Source organism: Babylonia areolata, chromosome 6 (genome assembly GCF_041734735.1).
Source record: "Babylonia areolata isolate BAREFJ2019XMU chromosome 6, ASM4173473v1, whole genome shotgun sequence".
NCBI lineage: Eukaryota > Metazoa > Mollusca > Gastropoda > Neogastropoda > Buccinidae > Babylonia > Babylonia areolata.
The window spans coordinates 5,526,983-5,547,580 of NC_134881.1; the positions used below are offsets into that span (position 1 = coordinate 5,526,983).

At 39.2% G+C, this 20,598-nt stretch overlaps 2 protein-coding genes across 2 annotated transcripts; one reads left to right on the plus strand and one right to left on the minus strand.

Annotated features, from left to right (window-relative positions):
• Positions 1–5,653: 5,653 nt before the first annotated feature.
• LOC143282688 (cytochrome c oxidase copper chaperone-like) lies at positions 5,654–11,056 on the minus strand. The gene is made up of 3 exons (XM_076588367.1): positions 10,849–11,056; positions 8,123–8,219; positions 5,654–5,765 (listed from the first exon to the last, which is right to left on the minus strand). Exons 1-2 carry the CDS (start codon positions 10,929–10,931, stop codon positions 8,135–8,137), a joined length of 168 nt encoding a protein of 55 aa, XP_076444482.1. The 5' UTR covers positions 10,932–11,056; the 3' UTR covers positions 5,654–5,765; positions 8,123–8,134.
• A 183-nt stretch (positions 11,057–11,239) lies between these two features.
• On the plus strand, positions 11,240–16,549 carry LOC143282687 (transcription initiation factor TFIID subunit 13-like). The gene is made up of 4 exons (XM_076588366.1): positions 11,240–11,485; positions 12,044–12,110; positions 13,077–13,174; positions 15,133–16,549. Exons 1-4 carry the CDS (start codon positions 11,393–11,395, stop codon positions 15,307–15,309), a joined length of 435 nt encoding a protein of 144 aa, XP_076444481.1. The 5' UTR covers positions 11,240–11,392; the 3' UTR covers positions 15,310–16,549.
• The last annotated feature ends 4,049 nt before the right edge of the window (positions 16,550–20,598 follow it).

The window sequence follows — 20,598 nt, forward strand, 5'->3', positions numbered from 1 at the left end:
TTTTTTTTTTTTTTTTTTTGATAATGTAAATAAGTGTACAACAATTTTGTCAACATTTTTTTAATTTTATTATCAAATTCAAAAATATTCCAGAGTTTGAGTTGGGATTGATATCTGTCATTTTACTCCTTCCTAATGTGTGTGTGTGTGTGTGTGTGTGTGTGTGTGTGTGTGTGTGTGTGTGTACCTTCTTCTTTGATTTTACAAAATTTCACTTTGATATGTGTGTATTTACTGCGCTAGTAAAGGCACACGTGTGTGTTTATGCACCCTCAAAACATCATTCACATTACAAACAAGTGAAGAAGCAACTGTGTGTAATTACTCCTTGCATCACATTTGTAACAGTTTTACAGATGCAAACTACAGCAAAAGGAAAATTGGTAGAACGAGGTGTTTTGGTTGGTCTTTTTCAACAAAGCCACCAATTAATTCTCAACAGCTAACAACAACACATGTTAACTCATTCTATACTGCTCGATGACTTCCTTCATCATACTCTCTGTACTGGCCGTTTGTTTATGTTACAAGAAATATAATATCTAAAAAAAGAATACAAATACATATTTCTGTGAAATTTTGTGTTAATATAAAGAATAGATTAACATTTGGCAAAGTTTCAGAGCACTCACATTATTATGACTGATTTATCATATTTTGAAAAAAATCCGTGTTTTTCACAATTGACATAAAAGGGGTGAGTTATTCTCATATAATAGAAATTCTACAAATGTGGTCTTTTATAGACACTTCCTAATAATTTTTTGTAGCAATTGAATGGGCAAATGTGTATGCACAGTGTATATCCACTATAGAATCAGTTTGCATTTGACTTTGACAGTACTTGCTGAAGTTGACAGAGACGCCATCTTGTCAAGCTAGCGAGCAAGAAGGCAGAGTTGGGTGACTGTATGCTTGCATGTATTGTACTCAAACAAAGGCATTCTCAGCCACAATAAAAGTACAGGTGCACTTTTGGGTGACTGTAGAACTGAACTGTGCTGTTTAATTTCACACAAGACCTTTAACCTATGAACTACAAATTTTTAAACTTGCGTTACGCTGTAGCGTACCACAGTAACAAAGCATTGTGCGCATGAGATACGCTATGGCGTACTTTAGTTTTGAAAGAGTTAATGACGTAACTTATAAAGAGTAGTATCCCATTGGACATTTCATAAGAGGTGAAAATGCCTGTGAAGAATATCAAGAATGTTAATCATATTGGGAAAAGTACACAATCCAAACATAACCCAAAAATATGTGGAGCGGTGGCCTTGTGGTAATGCGCCCAACTAGGAACCAGATGGCCACAGGTTTCAGTCCAATACACAGACCATGATTTTTCGGATGTTACAATAAACTTGCGTGCCGCTTGCACTTAGTGCACTTGAAATAACCTATGACAATATAAAGGGTTGTCCCTGGCAAAATCATGCAGAAAAATCCACTCTGACAGTAAAACAAATACACTTACAGACAGGAAAAAGAAAAAGAAACCAATGGTGGAACCGCACTGTGGCAACACGCTTTTCCTGGGTCTTGCAGCCTAAATTTCAAACAAAGAAATCTGTTGTAATCAGCTGCCGTGGTGAAGTGGTTAGTGTCGCGGACTGACCACTGGGAAGACACCAGTTCGAATCCCAGCGGAGGTGGGTTTTTCAGCCCGTGGCTGGCTCCTACCCAGAGTTGAGTGTGCTGTGGGCTTAACTGGGGAGACTGGGACCACACAGTCAAGTGTCATCCACTTCAAGGATGCGTCTTTGGGTGTGTTGCTCTAATTACCTGACCAGAACTGCAAGTGTCTGTATTTCTCGGGCCTGGTTAACGCCAGGATATCATTATGACAGGAAGCGTAGAGTACAGCCTTGTCAAGCAGTCCCAAACCAAAACAGACTTCCATGGCAACATCGTCATCCTCATCCTCCTTCATCCTCATCAATATAAACAAAACAGTCTCAGAGTCTGTGGCCTTTCATGCCCTGCTCTCATGGTGACCTCAGTTTCGATACCCCTCCATTTCCATGCTTGGGGTGAGTCCTGTCAAGGTCTTCAGTGTCAGCAGATTCATGGGGGGCTGTTGTTTGAGGGACGTGGTGGTGGTCTCCACTCTGGGAGGGACGCTCACTCAGTCTGGCTCCGCGACTAAGCCATTATTGTCGTTATTAGGGAGCTTAGTAGGTGATGTCCTAAGTATGTTAAATCAGAACAGGCACAACTGAACACCACCGAAGTGACTCAGCAGCAGTGCAGGGTCTCCTATAGTGTGTGGCCCCCTGGTGACCTAACACTGATGGTTCCCTGAGGACTGCCGACACTGGGACTGTGATGGACAAACCCAAGTGTGGCCATGTGATGTATAGGGGAATCTAAATGAGCGGTGTGGGAGTAATGCCACTAAACAGTGCAGATGATGGGGCAGCAAAAAAAAACTAAAAAAAAATGTTGTGACAAAAAGTAAAACAATACAGTATAGTACAATACAAAAAGGAGCCTTGGTTCAGTCTGTTATAACATTAAGATGATGGTAAGTTTGTGATGGACTCTGTCAAGGTCTGTGCCACATGCTACTCAGTGCGGAGAGTGGGACAGATGAATGAAAAATAGCCACTACTACTACTACTACTAATGAATGGCATTTGTATAGCACATTTCTCGTAGTTAATTCAGGCTTAATGCACTGGCTACTACCCATTCACATGCAGCCACACCTGAGAATGACGAACACACTCAACCATACACACATGCACCCATAAACAGAAAACAGCTCAAATTAACAGTGGAGAAAAAAAAATATCACAAAATGCCTCCAGAACAGACATATTTTTAGCTGGGATTGGAACAGAGGGTGTGTTGGTTGGTGCCCAAGACTGATAGACTGCAAATTCCAGTCAGTGGGAGCACAATAACTAAAACTGCAGTGGTCAACAGGCTTTAAGTTTGCTTTGGGGACTAAAAAGATTTTCCCCCTGAGGCCCAGAAGAAACATAATGGCTTGTGTGTGAGGAGTGCTTTAGACAGTTGTGAAAGAAATGTTGATTCAAAATGGTGGTATGCAACAGGTTAACGTTACAACAATCCGAACAAGGTAACTCTGCAAAAAGAAAACAGCCTTTCTGTTTCATTTACAGTATGTTTAATAACGCTGAACATGCTATAAGAAGAACAATCCAGAACACAAAAATCAGTACAATGCAAGTTCATTTGAATAAAATGGCAGGCAAACAAAGCCATGTGCACATTTACATCCTGAAGCATGGACAATTGTACAAAAACAATTCCCTGGATGATATGACTTTTTAGATTAAAACAAAAGTACCCATTCTTATATAACATTATTTAACTAGATTCTAAGACTAAAACATCATGAACACTAATGTCAAATGAATTGGCCTTAGCAATCCAAGGGAATAATTAAGCATACTAAAATAGTCTTTTGTTGTTTTATTTTTAAGTCAGATCAAGTAAGGGGCTTTTTAAAGATCTGACTTGATCAGTGATATGTTTTTCTGCTCCTTTTCTTACAAATGCAGGCAATGTATAAATAGTTTGTGGGGCAGTACCATAGTGACACGTCCATGGACAATCTTCAAAGGTGAGACTGTGGGGATACTTACTATACAGGCTTCCCGACAGATGAGACCAGAGAAAAATTCCACAATTTTCCAAACCTTTTCCAGACTAAATTCTGTGGCCATAGTTAAAATTCACACTTTTTTTCAAAACTTTTCCTGAGCAAAGAAAATTCCACTCTTTTTTCCAAACATGACTCTGTGACCTTTCTCATTCCACATTTTTTCAGACCTTTTCCAGACCAGACTGAGAATTTTCCATACCAAACTTCAAACCAAACTGAATCAAAAATTTTGTCTGCTACACCATTGATGAAAGAGATCGGCTGATATCCACCCAGTATTAATGCTCAACTTTCATCACTTCTTTCCTTTTGATTTTTTTGAATGCATTAAGCTCTTTGTTAAAAGGTTTTGTCAAAATTCAAAGACGTTTCAGACCATGAAGGGCAACACATGTTTTTCCAAGACTTTTCCCACACTTTCATGACTCTGTGGGAACCATGTTACTTTTTAATATTCCCATTCACCTTCCATTCATGTTTGATTTTGCACACAAAAAAATGCTGCCTAGTACACTAAGTGTCACGCACTGACAGAAATGATTTAACTAAAAAAGTTGGAGTATGCTACTGAACACAAGTCTATGAAAGTCTTTTCCTGTTATTTATCCAGTTACTCAGCCTCAAACATGCTTTTTTCCTGTTATTTATCCAGTTACTCAGCCTCAAACATGCTTGTTCTAAAATTAATTAGCCTCAAACATGCTTGTTCTAAAATTAACAGAAATACCTTTCATGAGACAAAGACTCAAGGGACACTGTCAAACATTCTCCGTCACACACACACACACACACATACTCCCATAGCTTTCAACATAATATTTCAACACTCCTGGATAGATCTGTACGTAAACCGCACGTGATGATTGAGATAAGTACAATTTTCTGATGCCAAACTGACAGACTCATTACATGGAGAAATTCACAACTGGCATGCTGTTTCATCCCAACACATCAATAGATTGTCAGATAAAAGGTGAGAGAAGTGACTGCAAAAAAATAAAAAATAAAATAATAATAATAATAATTACACCTTTACTCAACACATCAAATGAGAAGAATGTTTCAGCTTTCTATGTGAATCATACCAACGTTTTTTCTCTTGACTGTAGATTTTGCCTTGACATTACAAAGATCAAATTTATAATGCCAGCAATCTGTTAAATTTATACTAAAATCCTATCCCTTAACATGGTTCACAAAAAAAATAAAATTGTCATTAACATATTTCACACAAAAAGTACAAGTTCTCACATCCCTTAACATGCTTCGTAAAAAAGTAAATTTCTCATATCACTTACCAAACTTAAAACAAAGTAAATCTTTCCCTGCTAAGACATGCTTCACACTAAAGTAAATTACTCATATCCTTTAACATACTTCACACTAAAGTAAATTACTCATATCCTTTAACATACTTCACATAAAAGTAAATTACTCATATCCTTTAACATACTTCACACAAAAGTAAGTTTCTCCTGTTCTCTAAACATACTGTCCCATGACAAACTTCACACATAGAACTAAATTTCTTGTATCCATTGACATACTTCTCACTTCACTTAACATACTTCACACAAAATAGATTTCTCCTGTTCCATAGCACGCCTCATACAAAAGTTAATTTTTCGTATTCCTCAACACACTTCAAACTCAAGTTAATTTCTCACGTCCTTTAATGCACTCCACACAAAAGTAAATTTCTAACATCTCTTCACACACTCCACACGAAACTTAATTTTTTTGCATCCTTTAACATACTTCACAGAAAAACACAATTTCTCACACTCTTTAACATACTTTCTCACATCCCTGAACATACTTCACACAAAAGTAAATTCAAATTTCTCACATCACTGAACACACTTCACACAGAAAACTAAATTCCTCATGTCCCTAAGTGCATGTCACACAAAAACAGGCTTGGGAGGGAAAGAGGGGAGACAGACAACCCAGTAAAGCTGAAGGAGGGTTTGGGGGGTGGGGAGGGAGGACTACTCTTAGTTCAAGGCAGAAACACTTGCATCACCCACTCCTCTTCCTCAACCAGAGCAGAACCAGTCACTTGAGTCAGTCCTTCATCCACTTGCTATGTCCACACATGGCATCACCACCACACAGTCAGGGCCTGCTGAAATCAGGTGAAAAAGAGCAACACTGATGGCTTGTTCCAGAACAGGCCACGGCCCCATTTCAAGGGTTCCCCACATGTGGCAAAACAAACTGTATTTCCACACTTTTTCCAGACCTTTTTCTTCCAGACCAAACCTAAACTTTTCCATGTCAAACACAAAACCAAACTAAATTCTAAAAAAAACCCAAAAAACAAAACAATAATGGTAATCTACAACACTGCTGACAAGAGATCAGCAGATATCCTGGTATCAAGGCTCAAATTTCATCTCTGTCTCTCTCTTTTTTTTTTTTTTTTTTTTTTTGTAAATGCATTAAGCTCTTCGATAACTCAACTGGTAATGGTATTGATCAAGGGTTTTATAATACAACACTTCCAAGACTTTTCCAGACCCTGAAGGCCAAAACATTATTTTTTCCTGAAAAGAAAAATAATGATGATGAATTCCAGAAAAGGCCACAGCCCCATTTGAAGGGAGAAATTTACAAGAAACATGAGGGAGGTAGTGCAAATGCTTTCGTTGGGAACATTTCGTCGGGACTCCCCGATTATTTTTAGCAAGAACCATGAGCGCATGCGTGTCTCCATTGCCAGTTTTTCTTGGTCATCGAAATGCTAAAATTTGAAGAGGACATCGCCTGTTCTGACAAAAGGATTTTGAACTATTTCGATCAGTATTTTTGCAAGTCTACAAGTTATTTTTCATTTTATAATTACACCAGTTACTTGCTTTAATCTTCTATGTTTACTTTGAGCGTGTTTCATGTCAAATCTCTGTCATTCAAGTATTCGAACTGATCTGTTTAAAATTCAACACAGAGCCTCACCTGGTTTCGACTTTGGAGAGACTTGGCACACCGAATATCAGTTTGAAGCATCACTTTATCCACAGCACACAATTTTTTTTGGTCTTTGTGAAATTGAGGGAAGGGGAAATTGTTGTTTTCTTTTTGAAGTGCTGTATATGTCTTCAGTTCTAAAGACCTTTTTGACAACATAATTTTTGTTGTTTGGTTCAGTATGTGCAAATAAAATGACGAGATCAAACTCTGCCAAAAAGTTGTCTGGAGAAAGGCAGTGCAAACCCGGAAAAACTAGCTACGTTGGTGATGCCATATGACCTTTTTTGTCGCTCTGCAAGCGACGAAATGTTCCTAAAGAAAGCATGTGCACTGTCACCCTGTATACATATATATATATATACATGGCTGACATGTGTTTGGTGCTTATTAGGGCCTAATATATATACAGTACAGTGCCACCTTTTTCCCCCCTCTTTCTTGTAATTCTGTCTGCAAGTGTGCTTTACTATCAGAGTGGACTTTGATGAGCAATTTTTGCCAGAGACAACCCTTTTCATTGCTGTGGGTTTTTTCACATGCACTAAGTGCACGCAGCATACACTATGATACAGGACCTTGGTTTATCATCCCCTCCCAAAGACTAAAGCCCAGACCACCACTCAATTAAATGACTTATACATTCCTCCCAGACACTGGTGACAGCCTAAGTAAGCTCTACATGGATGTATCCATATTCTGGTTTAAATGCCATCAAAATTTCACACAACTGAGTGAATTAAACTGTGCAGCCTGAACATGCAGACAACTGCTGTTTTGACTGTTGAAAATTGAACATTACACTCTTCCCTCATGTTCCAAATTTCTTTCCTTTTGATTCTGTAAACTCTTTCTTCACACGCACACACACGCACACACACACACACACACAAACACATGGAAGCACACATGCATACAATACTACATGCATGCACACACACACATGATCACAGATACAGTCACACCCTTTCCCTCCCTCCCCCCCTCCACCAGTGTAAAATTGAACACTACAACTGGTAAAACTACTACTACTACTACAAACACACACCTTCACATAAACACTGTATACCCATACATTCAACTGAAAGCATACATAACATGTAACATTGTAATGCCATGTAAATGGCATCACTTTCATCATTTTGTAGCTCTAACTAGGTTAAAGATTAGTGGTCCTGTAAGCTTTTCAGCCAGCAGGGCAGTGATTTCATATCCACCATGTCTAAGTCTCCATACAGGATGGCAGGGCCTCATCCTCTTCTTCTGCTGATTTAATTTTCCCCTGCCAAAGTCAGGAACCAATTCACACATGTGTGAAGAGAGGAAAATTGTAGTGCCATTCCCAAGGATATAACACCATGCCAAAATGAAAATGGGGCGACCTCAAACCCTGATCACTGGTGAACACCAGATCAAAGTCCAACACCTAACCTGTTCTGCAACTGTGCCTCCTGTAATAACCTTTATGTAAAACTACAAAAAACATACATAAAACTGTTCAATGAAATATCTTACCTGATCCAAAGGTCAAACTTTGAAGCCCAGCTTTCTCATGCATTCTTTGTGTTGCTCAATCAAGTCTCCACAATGTTCTTCACCTTTCTCGATGATGCTGCACACACACACACACACACATACATACACACACACACATTGCAATCATACATGTATGTGGATTGCATTTATTACTGTTCTTGTCACAGTGTCAAGTTACTGATTACAGTAAAGGACATGAAAGGCCACAGAATAGGGGACATTTTTTTTCTTCATGTATTGATGATGAATGAGGATGGGGATGATGATGCAATGAAGGTCCATTTTACTTTTAAATATTATTGGCTTAACTCTATGTTCCCTTCCATAATGACATCCCAGCATCAACCAGACCAGTGAGTAAACGCCCTTACACTTTTTACAGTGTTGATCAGGATATTTTTGCAACACATCCAAAGACACATCTGTGAAATGTCTATGTGGTCCTATTCCTCCCGGCAAAGCCCATAGTACACTCCACTCTATGTAAGAGTGGGCCACAAGCCACACACACACACACATAAAAAAAAAGCTTCAGCGAATCAAATATGCATCAGCATATCAGTATTCTTACATTTAAAAAATCCTCTGCAAAAAGACTGCTACTATCAAGAAATTCCACTTCTTCTTATTGTTATACAACTATATCTCTTCTTCTTCTCTTTACAATAATGTGAAAAGCCCATGAGTCTGGGCAAAGACTATTCTACTACTTTTACAAGTTAAAAAAAAAAAAGAATTGTGGAAAAGCCCGTTGATAGGAATTTCTTTGAAGTGCTGAAGTGCCTGAAAGTGTCCCATGATGGATAAATCTGACATTATCATAGTAGGAATTAAATTCCTACCTCCTGTATTTAAAAATTTTTTTTATTGTGGCTTTCCAGTACACACCTGTGGAAAAGCTTGGTATGTTTGCTTCAATTGTTCACAAGAAGCAAAACCTAATCAAACTTTGTGTGGTCATTTCAGGATATTATTTGTAGCACCCCTTTCAGAATTTCCGACAACGCTATTAGAATAGCAGAAGATGATCACAGTTTCAGTTTCAATAACTCAAGGAGGAGTCACTGCATTCAGACAAATCCAAATATGCTACACCACATCTGCTAAGCAGATGACTGACCAGCAGCGTAAGCCAACGCACTTCGGCCTTGAAAGATGATCACAACCAAGACTAAGTGGCATCAATGGCTGCTTATTGCAAAAAAAAAAAAAAAAAAAAAAAAAAAAAAAGTATAGAAGATTTATAGTAGAAGATTTATAATTAAGGCAAGCTTAGTGGTAACTGTGGCAAACTGATGTCAGATGGTTAATTTGATGAGCAAAAAGGTGAGGGTCATGATTTGCATATAGGGGGGAGAGGAGGAATAGTTGCAGAGTTAGATGTTGCAATCAAATGGAAGAAAGCAGTGCAGAAAGCCAAGAATAGCTTTGTGGTGACCCAGACTTGAACTCAAAGACAGACAACCCACTTATATCTAGGCCAGGGAGGTGTGGAAAGTGTTAAAGGGGATGAAACAGTTTCCTGCAATTGTGCCACACATGGTCAGTATGGTTTTAGCAATGCATGCATACATCAAAGAAGGGGATCAATTATCATCTGCAGGTGAGGCATAAACAGAACTCATAGCACTGCGATGTGTCGCAAATGGGTCACTGTTAACCTCTTTAATATTGTCTAAAACTAGTAAAAGTGAACATGAAGTGGATGGGCGTGCCACAGACAGGTACGGCAATTGACAGACATGTGTGTGTGTGTGTGTGTGTGTGTGTGTGTGTGTGTGCAATAGGATGGTGTGTGTTTGTATGTGTGCGTGTGTGTGTTTGTGTGCATGCTGGCATCCTTAAGCATGGAAGAGTGTATATCATATGACTTTTTTTTTATGAGAGAGAGTTGTGTAGTCTGGACTCTATGTATCCATAAAATATGGAGACACATTTATTTTTTTTCTTATTTTTCATGTGTAGTCTTGGTTTATGTCAGTTGCTTTTACTACCTGTAACATATATTCATAAATAGTAACCAGTATCTTGATTTTGTTTGTTTGTTTGTTTGTTTTTTGTTATCTCATATTTATTGCTCACTCACTGTTCACAATTGTGTTAAGTAAAGTTCATACTTGTTCATTTTCATTTCTTAAAAGTATGGATTATCTTAACTTTCTAAAAGTTGTTTTTTTTGTTGTTGTTTTTTTTAAAGCAGTCAACTATTGTCTTGACTTGACTTGACTTGACTTGATCAACGATTGAGGCTTATTTGCCTGTTCGTTGTTCCTACGACTTTGCGCATTTGTGGTTTGGTCACTGGTTTGTGAGTCCATTACTCCAGACAGGAAGGGGAGAACCTAGCTGAATGGTTCTCCCAATATTTGTCTAGCCTTGTCTTGAAGGAGTTCAGGGAAGGGGCGGTGACAACACTGTCTGGCAAGCTGTTCCATCCGGCAACTACCCTGTATGAGAAGAAGTTGCCTCTGATATCCAGGCGAAATCTGGATTTCGTCAGCTTGAAGGGGTTGAAAACTTTCAAACTTACATCAACAAAAAAATCGCTGAGTCTCAATTAAACAAATTCCACATTCTAGGCATTATTTGAAAAAAAAAAGAAAAAAGTAAAATGCACATTCAATACTCTTTGAATAAACTTGACGGATTGATCGATCCTCAACCGGTTATCTCTCGACCTTTTCTTTTCACATTTTCAAACTTACCACTGATCTCTCACTTTCTTGGTTTCTGGACAAGCACAGCAAGGCTTGAGCTTCTGCTCCTTTTCCTTCTTCTCGTTAGGCATGATTGTTTCCTTCAAGTTTTATCACAATCAAGGGAATGCGGAAAATGTCTTTTCGGTTGCCCTTCGAACGTGCTTTTTCGATGATGAAACACGTTTTTACGTAAATAACAGAAGCCGAGAATGCCTTCCCTTGTGGCGTGCTTCGTCTTTTTACTGTAAGAAAATTAAAAACCTAGGGAGATAAATCACATTGATCAATAATTATTTGTCGTTAGCTGGAAGGCAGTGGGAGACAGAGTGAAAAAGACAAATTCTTTGGAAATGTTAGGGATAGTTCCAATAATACGAAGCTTATGATTATTATTAAAACTAAAATAAAAAACCCAGTGAGTTACATCCCTTGTTTAGCCTGATCTTTAGTTTCGTGCGAAGCGAAAGCTACTGTTTGTAAACTGCGAAGCGGTTTGTCACTGAAATTGTGGTCCGAAGTAGGTTTTGCGCACATTTCTCCCCAGAACGTCATGGCAGAGGCTGGATCAGGATCGGGTGGAAGTGGAGCTGGGACCAGTGGCAGTGGTGGATCTGAGAAGGAAAAGCAGGATACCACTTTGGATGTGAGGTCAAAGTAGATGGACGTCATTAATTAGCTTTTCTTTCCCAGCGCAATCTTTTTCTTTCTTTCTTTTTTTTAGCTAGACCTTGCAGTCTTGATAGGCTTACACTTTTACTGTCTCCCCTTTGCAGATTTTCCCAGTGTAGCATGATTTTTTTCTTTAAACAAAACTTATTCTTGAGCAGTATCTTTTTTTCTTTTTTTTAAAAATACTGTCAATGGTACATGGTAATGCATGTGTGAAGAGAGCTTTTCCTTCAATAAACAATAACATAATGGAAGTTATTCAGGTATGTGTTTGGCAACTGCATGTTATTAAACAGAACGTCTGAAGTGAAAGACAGTACTAAACAAGAAGCCACTCTTACAAAGAATGACTGAAAATATCTTGATTTTCCAGTGTCAGAATTTAGATGGATCAGTATGTGATCATCCATGTGATTTTGCAACTCGACATTAAACACATTTATGATTTAAATCAGGGCTTCTAACATAACACAACATGCATTTCAATCACACACTTGACATAAACTGATGATTCTTGTTTGATTCCTTTCAGTTTGACGATGAAGAAGTGGAAGAAGATGCCCCATTGGAAAAACGCAAAAAGATGTTTTCAAAAGAATGTAAGTAAAACTATAGTCCATGATTTCTAGTGGAAGCTTTCCTGAAGAGGCGCATTTGTTATATAAAAAAAAAAAATCACTGTTGATGTGTTCAACTTGAAAAAAAGAAAGAAAAGAAAATAGAAAGATGAATGTCTGATTTAGGATTTTGCTTTCATTGAAATTAAACCAAGTTGATATATATATGCACATATGTGTACCATTTGGCTTTCAGGTTAGAGCAGATCTACTTTTTCAATAATTACAAGCTATGTGCTACATTATTGGTACTATCACCTGTAAGGAGACTTATTCCAGATTTCAATGTATTTTTATTTCTTTTTCTTTTTTTAAAAAAAAAGATTCAAATTGAATACTTTTATGACAATATCTCAGGTTGAAAGTCTCTTCTGTAATTTTTGTTTATCAGAAAAACTGTTCATCACGATCCTTTTTATTTTATTTTTTATTTTTTTATTTTTTTTACTCTGTACAATACTACAATAGTAGTAGCAAAGAATTTGTTAAATTCGAAATATTATGTGGAAGCCATTTTAGTAAGTCTTCAGATGGTTTAAAGGTCAGCAGGACTGTGACAGTGTGAGTGGATGAGTTGGCTACATGATAAGTGGTATTTTAAAGGAAATGAAATATGAATTATATAATTCAGCAGTACTTTTTGCCTTTTCAGTAATTCTTTTATGGTTCATACAAACATGACACCTCTGATCTGAATTGCAGAAATAGGTTGAGGCTGAAGTATGCTTTAAAAAAATAAGATTGTTTATTAGAATTATACTACTCGTTATTACTATTACTATTAGTACTGCTTTTTTTTTTGCTTTTTTTTTTTTTACTTTTCTCAGTCAGTGCAGTATTATGTGAACTGTTACTATTATTTTTTTTGATTAAAGATTGATATATATATATATTTATTTATACATTTATGTGTGTGTGTGTGTATAATTTTTTTTTTTTCTTTGACAGTGCGCTGCATGATGTATGGGTTTGGGGATGACCAGAATCCCTACACAGAATCGGTGGACCTGTTGGAAGATTTAGTTATTGAATACATCACAGAGATGGTAAGCATTTTTCCCACTCAGCGTATTGAAAGCCATAAACTCATGTTTTTTACAATTTTGTTTTCCAAAACAAGATAATGCAAGACATGTTTATTTCAGGAAATTCCATGGGGGTACATGAAAATGTTGTATAGTTCATGTGACTAATAAAAGTAATATACTATATGAGATACATTGGGCATGTACTGGTTAATTATGATAACAACAAAAAATACTAAATTGTTAAGTAAAAACTGTGTCTTAGAAATCAGTTTTTTATTAACTTGAAAATCTGAATTGGATTATATATATATATGTATATATATATATATATATATATATATATATATATATATATATTCACATTTGTATCCAATCATTCTGTTTCACATCACAGTTTTTTGGATGATAACTAAATTTACAAGTCTGGTCCAGTCTTTCATCTTTCTGAGATTATTACCTCTACTCAACAATGTATAGCTGACACAAAATCATGGATGACAATCAACAAACTACATTTTAGTGACAAAAAACATAAATGATTTTTCTTACCCCTAAACGTTTGCTAGATTCTGTTTCACTCCCTCAAGATGTTCAGTTAAATAATGGGTGCAGTGTTCCAACTTCAGAAATTGTTTGCAACCTTGTTGTCTACCTAGACCAGACTCTATCTTCTGAACGGCAGATTTCCTCAATCTGTCAAGTCTGTAACCTTGAGTTATGATACATAGAATAAGCTCTGTTCAGCGCTTTCAGTCTCAGAATGCAACGAAAACCCTTGTCTGTTCCCTGGTCCTATCTAGGCTTGACTGCTGTAATTCTTTGCTCACTGAATGCCCCAACTACTTGTAATCAAGACTATAGAGTCCAAAACCATGCTTACGGCTTATCTTCTGTTCTCCCAAATCTGCTCATATCACTCCTCTCCTTCATTCCCTCCACTGGTTAACTATTTAGAAATGAATAGATTACAAACTCTCTCTCCTGTGCTACAAATTTATGATTGGCATGTTTCTTTACTTTTCTGAGCTTCTGCATTACTACTCTCCATCTCAACAGCTGCGGTCATCAGGTAATGAGCGTCTTTAAAGATTCCTTCCTGCAGAAACAGATCATATGGAAAACGCACTTTCTCTTTCCAGACTTCTTCTGCGTGGAACTCACTCCCGTTTCCTGTACATCATGCTGTTTCTTGCCCTTCTTTCAAAACCTCTTTGAAAATTTCCAGCCATTCTAATCAGTAAATAACTCATTGTCTTCACATTTATGTTTTAATCTAGATAATTTTTTTACTTCTGTTATTTTTACTATTTTTGAATGTACACTTTAATTACACATACTTAACCATGACCCACTAGTGCAGACATGTAGATATGCCTTGAAGTTGAATGGCCAAGATGTGCTTGCGCACGTGTGTGTGTCTACATCTTGTGTGGAATGGGTGTGGGTTGGAGTTGGAGAGGGAGGATTTGTGTGTGCGGGAGTATTCATGTGTTTTTAGTGTGCAGATTGTATTTTCAATTGTAAACGCCCAGGGCTTTTGTATCATAAGATTGGGTGTACCAAACATCCTTTTGTTATCATTATTGTTGTTATTATACATTAGATTTTCATGTTGATGACAATTTTGATGTGTTTTTTTTCTGAATTAATGGAAATAAATAAATAAATAAGTAGAAAAATGAAAAAGATAATAAATAGATCATATTTTAAATATTTTATATTCATATGTCTGTTGAATTCTGGGAGGTGTAATTACATGTCTTAACATTTGTGGGTGGGGTTGTTTTGTTTTGTTTTGTTTTTTAATCTAGAAACAATAAAAAGACGAAAATGATTCCACTGCACAGTTACGCAATTTTTTTTTCTGAAACCATTGTCCAGTCGCCTGACAGTTTTTGTTCTTGTCTTCCTGGTTGTTTTCAAGATGACTGAGATGGACATCAAAATGAAGCTAATTTGCTGTTATTGTTGCTCAGACCAAAAAGGCAATGGAGGTTGGGCGTCCTGGCCGTATAGCTGTGGAGGACATCATCTTCCTGATCCGCAAGGACCCCAAGAAGTACTCCCGTGTCAAAGAGCTCCTCATCATGAATGAAGAGTTGAGAAAGGCCAGAAAGGCCTTTGACGAGATCAAATATGCCACAACCAAATAGTGACAGTTATATTGTGTGTGTGCATGCGTGTGAGTGTGTGTGTGTGTGTACACACACCAGTGAGTGATGTACTTACATTATAATTTGTAATCTCACTATATGTTTTGTGTTCATGCAAATTTGTGTCAAGTGGTGGAAAAGACATGAACAGTTGTACTGTATTCATGCATATGTGTGTGTGTGAATTTGTATGCGTGTGTGCACACCTGTGAGTGATGTATTTGCACAGTATTTGTAATCTCTATGTTATGGCTTCATGTGCATTTGTGTGAAATGACAGTTTTGACATGGCCTGGTGTGTGTCTGAGTCTGTGCAAGCATGTGAGCAAGAGAGAGAATTGATGGATGTATCATGGTTAACAGCATACTATTGGTATACTATTGTTCATAAGCAGCTTTCAGTTGTGCACATTATATGCATGCACTGCACAACTCAGCAAGTTTTCTCTAGCACCATTTGATACTTTCTGCCATGTGGTTTGGTAGAAAGGTAGTAATAAGTGTATACCAATGAAACACAGGCAGGATTTTTTTTTCCAGGCAGGATACTGAGAGAAATGGGTGGACAGTAATACTTTTGTGAGGATATGGATTTTAATGATTGCTTTTGAGGACAAACTGCCAGTGAAGACAAAATTAGATTTGTTCCAGGAAGAAAGACCATATGGAGACAATACAACAGCAGTAAATAGTCCACTTGAATCTCAGACAGCAGAAAGCGCATACTATATGTGTCACAAGTAATTATTAAAGTAGGTGCTATTTATTATCATGTGCAGAATCTTGTCCAAGGACCAACCGTTCCAACTGCAGTCTCATTCATTTACACACCCATGCTCTCCTGCAGACATAATCCAATGTCATTACCAGCTGTTTCATTGTGAGACGAGGTTAGCAGAAGAAAGTGAAACTGTGTCCACAGGAAAGAGGAGGCAACTCGAGACTGATTATATTTTTCTGTGCTCTAAGTATGTTCATGAAGTAAATGTGCCTATTATCTCTGAAGTTGAACTTGATTCTTTGTCAGCCTGGCTTCCAATGGAGGGGCTGTAAGAGAGGTGTGGTGAGGTCAAACCTGCTTCTCAGGACAAGCTGTGTCACAGAGAAAATGTGTTTGTCTGAATGAGTGGATCAAGTTTCTAGAATAACGAATGAATGAATAAAAATGGATCTGTCTTTGTCAGACTAAACTGCATACGGATTAATCTGGGTTGAGTGAGTGTGTAGGGGTGTGTGCATGTGTTCGAAAGAAATTTTGCTGCTGAAGAAGCTTTACTTCTTTGTGTGTGTGTGTGTGTGTGAAGTTTAATAAATCACAAGGCTTTTTTTTCTGTCTTTTTTTAATGTGAAGTAAAGAGACAGCTGTTGAAATTCTTAGCCAAGTAATGCATAAAAATATTTAAAAACCCCTAAATTCCCAAACTGTTCCATACTAATGTTAAAAGTTAGGAGTCATGTTTGCATACCTTCATTCTAGTCAAACATGCATGCAAACCGATGCCAAAGCAGATTTTTGAAAATTTCATGCAAACACATACACACACACACAGACGCAGGTTCGATTCACCTATTTCTGTTTCGCCTACTCTTTGGTCATGCCGCCACCCTCAGTGGCCTCTTGAGTCTTTGACATTTTGTTCTCTTTTGCCTATTTGCTGTCAGTTCCTGTTTTGCCTATTCACTCTCTCTCAACTACAGGCACACACAGAATGCATGTGCACACAATCTACAGATGAGTGTTAGTGCATAAATATATCTGCTTTTGTCTTTGAACTCGCGTTATTATTAACTGCAGTGTGACTGCATAACTGCATAGAACATCTCTGGTCCACATTCAAAACATCCCTACTCTCTGCTACACAAAGACCAAGCGCCACCACCTCCCTTGGCTGAACACCACACTCATGCTCCGCAAGAAAAGCCGCCTACTGACACGCGCCAGAAAAACGGAGAACTGGTCAGCCTACAAATTCCACCAGAAAGAGTGCCGGCACCAAATGCGGAAGGCTGAAAGAAACTATGTCCACTCCACCCTTGCAGAAGGCTTACAGAAACACAAAAACAAACCCTGGCAGTATATCAAGGCGAGGAGGCAGGACAACATCGGTGTTGCCGCACTGAAAGAAAAAGGCCAGCTTTTTATTGACAACAAGAGCAAGGCCCGCATCCTACTAAATCAGTTCAAATGTGTCTTCACAAAAAACTGACACTCCCATCCCTCCGATCAGAAAAAGATGTAACAAAGACATCCCCCCCATCACCATCAGTACAGAAGGCGTCTGCGAACTACTTAAACAGCTACAACCCTACAAAGCTTCCGGACCAGACCAAATTCCCAACCTCATCCTGAAAGAATGTGCCAGCAACCTTGCCCCTGCTATTTCAACAATGTTCCAGCTTTCCCTCAACACAGGAGACCTCCCAGTGCAAATGTCGCCTGTGTGTACAAGAAGGGGAATAAGCACGCAGCAGAAAACTACAGGCCTGTCTCTCTCACATCTGTCACCTTCAAACTTCTTGAACACATCATCTACCGTCACATCCTCACCCATTTTGAAAAACACAGCACCCTGACCACTTGCAACCACGGCTTCCGCAGTGGATTCTCTTGCAAAACCCAACTCCTTCTGATCCCACATGACCTCCTGAACTCCTTTGACCAGAAACATCAAGTGGATGTCGCCATTTTAGACTTTTCAAAAGCATTCGACACTGTCCCCCACAAACGTCTCCTTCACAAGCTGCACGAGTATGGAATTAGAGGTCCCCTCCACACCTGGTTATCAAACTTTCTCCACCGCAGGAAGATGGCCGTCGTGATAGAGGGCGTCACATCCGAAGAAACCTCGGTGGATTCCGGAGTACCTCGAGGAACAGTGTTGGGCCCGCTCCTGTTCCTATGCCACATCAACGACCTCCCGGACAGAGTCAAATCCCAGGTATGCCTGTTTGCTGACGATTGCCTCCTTTACCACCAGACCAATTCCCTACAAGATTACATTCAGCTTCAAGAGGACCTCAATCAACTCGAAACCTGGGCCACTGACTGGGGTATGAAGTTTAACCCCAACAAGTGCTACATCCTCAGTATGCAGCAGTCAACCAACCACATCTACTCCCCATGTAACACTCCCCTTCAGCACGTCCACACAAACCCCTATCTAGGTATTCAACTCTCCGATGACCTGAAATGGAGCACCCACATTGTCTACACCTGCAAAAAAGCACACAGCACCCTTGGCTTCCTCAGGAGAAACCTGCGTTTCTGCCCCCTCCAATGCAAGAGAAATGCATATCTACTGATCCCTCATCAGACCAGCCCTCGAGTATGGCTCTATCATATGGAGTCCTTACCTCAAACAGGATATTGATAAACTTGAAAAAGTGCAGCGCCTATCTGCCCGGTTCATAACCGGCGATTATAAATCCAAAACACCGGGCTCCACCACCAAGATGCTTCACACTCTGCAACTGCCGACACTCCAACAGTGCAGACATGATCAACGCCTCATCTTCCTCTACAAGGTGGTTGAGGGGTTGGTACCGGCCATACCACCTGCTGAGTACTTAACCCCACATAAACCAGGACGACTCATAAGGCCACGAACATCTGGCGATCAGTACGATACCACCAGTGCGATCTCTGATGACACAGTAAGAAACAACACAAGAACATTCCAAGTCAGCAGATGTCAGACAGAGCAGTACAAACAGTCATTTTTTGTTAAGAGACTGGAACCACCTGAAACATAGTAAGAGCACCAACTCCTGAGATCTTAAAAAAACAAAACAACTAATAACATCTCAACAGTGAACGTGCTCAGCTGCGCACACCCCCACCCGTCGCGATAATGCCATAATCTTGGCGACAGCGATGTACTTAACAGATACAGAACGGCGCGCGCACGGACATACCTCTTTTCAATGAATAACTTCCATACATGAAATCACATGTCAAAGGAAACTGAAGAAGTCACAAAGAAGGCAAGCTGCAACATTACTGTTCTCTCTCTCTCCCCCTCCCCCCCGAACCCCCCTATGTCTCTCTTAGACTGAAGAGTGTTTACTGTACTGGCGTTACTACTGATGTGTTCATATCATTCTATCTTCTTTATGTTGTTTGTTTTCAGTTTCTGGCCAGTTTCAGGCTTTCACTGTAGGTCTACAACAATGGTTTCATCTTGTGCCTCGGATTTGACAAGAACGATTCACACACACACACACACTGACACACACACATACACACACAGAGTTTAGAGAGAAAGGGAGCCAAGTGGTTTTGTTTTTTGAGAAAAAAAAGAAAAAGAAAAAAAAGAGCTCAGATTGCGCCAGGAGATTCATGCTCAGAGAGCAGTCAACAAAGTTTTCATCTTGATTTGAAGGTTTGTGTGAACGAAGTATCCCCTTGGCCACGCTGGCTCCGCTCGCTTGACCACATGAACAAGTTACATACCATACCCCCACACCCCACGTGCCGTGGTGCAATGCCGTGATAGATCTATTTTTATCTGATGATGTCATCGTTCCATGGGCCGTCACTGGAGACGAAAATAGTTTCCGACTTTTTCAGTTTTTCCTCAGATTATTTCCAGAGAAGCGCTTTCGAAGCTGATGTTGCCGACTGAATAGTTGTGTGTGTGTGTGTGTGTGTGTGTGTGTGAAAGTGCAAGTGTATGTGTGTGTGTGTGTGTGTAGCACGGTTTGTGGTCAACCGGTACCACAACACATCTAGTGTCACCGCAATGATCGACAGACTGCAATGGCCGACTCTGCAGCACAGACGGAAGGTCGCTAGGCTTGCCATGCTACGGAAAATAATGGACGAAGAGGCAATCGTCGATAAAAGCTGCATCGTGCCAGCCCCACTCAGACAAAGAAGGAAACATTCTCGCCAGCTCAACCAGATCCGGTGTAAAACCCAATACAGGCAATATTCCTTCTTCCCCAGAACGATACGTGACTGGAACAACCTGCCTGAAACAGCTATAGCAGCAGACACCTTGGACACCTTTAAGTCTAGGGTGCCCCCCAATCAGTAGTTAATTAGATAATAGGTCCCCTACCCCCCCCCCCCTCCTCTTCCCCACCCCCTCTCTTACCCTAATATTTTTTGGGTTTTTTTAATTTATTTTTGGGGCCCTGCTGTCTTAGATCAGCAAGGGACCGGCTAGCTCGGAAGGGCGAAAAGTGAAGTGATAGTAGCCTGCCGGAGAACCCACTTAGAGTAGGACTAAGTTTTCATCCTCACTAATAGGTCTGTCACTTTCTGTAGCTTGTTTTTCTTTCATC